The sequence below is a fragment of the Sinocyclocheilus anshuiensis genome, unplaced genomic scaffold (genome assembly GCF_001515605.1).
Source record: "Sinocyclocheilus anshuiensis isolate Anshui unplaced genomic scaffold, SAMN03320099.WGS_v1.1 scaffold191, whole genome shotgun sequence".
Lineage (NCBI taxonomy): Eukaryota > Metazoa > Chordata > Actinopteri > Cypriniformes > Cyprinidae > Sinocyclocheilus > Sinocyclocheilus anshuiensis.
Window position 1 is genome coordinate 281,550 of NW_015549570.1, and position 1,423 is coordinate 282,972.

Here is a 1,423-nt window from a genome sequence, read left to right on the forward strand (position 1 = left end):
GTTTTGGAACAACATGAGGGTGAGTAATTAATGACAACATTTTCATATTTGGGTGAACTAACCCTTTAAGCACTCTAATGACTGCTAGTTGACATGTATAGTACTTGCAAAGTTACTAAGAGTTAGTAGAACGCCTGTAAAAGATATTGCAGGGGTAAAGAAGAATTTCTGATTCATAACTGGGTTTCTGCTTGACCATTGTTAGTAATGTCACTATTACATTTACTCACGCTCAAGAGTTAGTGATTTGAACAAATCCCTGCAGCGTTTGTGCACCAGACATGAATGATTCCTCAGATCATGTGTGCTGTAGAGGAGAGTGTGTTGGTATTTTACTGAGTGATCATATTCACCATTTCAACCTGCTGAACCAAAAAACTGGAGAAAAAAATCCCATAGATGAACGCTGAAGGAGCCATAATTAGCAAAAGAGAAACACTATATTTTAGATGTAACCTATAGTTAAAGATTATTCTCTTTTAATTGTGTGGTTTATGTTCACACCCTGCAAAGCTTGATATTGTAAAGTACTGAACGTTTGATATTCTGTGTGTCATCTCTGGTGGCAGTATGAGAAATCACTGCTGGAGAAGTGCATGGAGCTGAATGTCGTTACTGAGAGGTGAAGAACTTTACGCAACATCTTACACCTATTTTCATCACCTTAAAGTTCACATACTGAAGATCAGCTCAGGTGTAACTGATAGTGTTTACCCCACAGGTGTCTTCATACTGAGGATGAATACTTCCTCAAATCTATGAAGGAGGCCATCCACGAGATTCTTACTGACGTCAGCGACTCCTTTAGCCATATGATTGACATGGCACTGGCCAGTGAGATACAGGCAAGAGTAGGCTTATACTACATGAAGCTTAAATAGATGGGTCTTCACGGATCATTCGATTTACTGAATGTTATTTTTGTTTTAGTTATTTCGGCTACAGCTTAAGTTTTCATGAATCATTCATAAATAATACAATATAATAACAAATGATTTTCACATAATATTCATCCTAAAACTGCAGTTCTAATGCTATGAAGTTGAACAGATGGCCTGATTTTACTCACTGCCTCAATGTAAAATTTCTTGCTTTAAGAAACTGGCCTGTTTACAACAAAAAATGTACAACAACAACAACAAAAAATTATCTGTACAGTATTATAACTAGAAACCTGACTGTGACTTGGGTCATCCATTAGTAACATTTAATTCTCTTTTTTTACAGATTTTGATTCGTCAGATTGAGGATTCCAATAATGTTTTTGCCATCAGCACTGCCATTAGTAACCTCCTGTCTTTAACTCAGGATGGGCCGCAGCTCTGCAGCATCATCGCTAAAGTATAAGAACAAACACACACGCACGCACGCACGCACGCACGCACGCACGCACGCACACACTCACACGCACGCACGCACGCAC

The 1,423-nt window shown here is 38.4% G+C and overlaps 1 protein-coding gene across 2 annotated transcripts in view; it reads left to right on the plus strand.

Moving 5' to 3' along the window:
- The window catches only part of LOC107657340 (protein inscuteable homolog), a 147,374-nt gene that overhangs the window by 77,806 nt on the left and 68,145 nt on the right, over positions 1–1,423 (plus strand). For both annotated transcript variants that reach the window (XM_016445385.1, XM_016445386.1), the window contains exons 4-6: positions 570–622; positions 722–845; positions 1,228–1,341. In XM_016445385.1, coding sequence (XP_016300871.1) covers positions 570–622; positions 722–845; positions 1,228–1,341 — 291 coding nt within the window. The remainder of the gene's footprint in view (positions 1–569; positions 623–721; positions 846–1,227; positions 1,342–1,423) is intronic.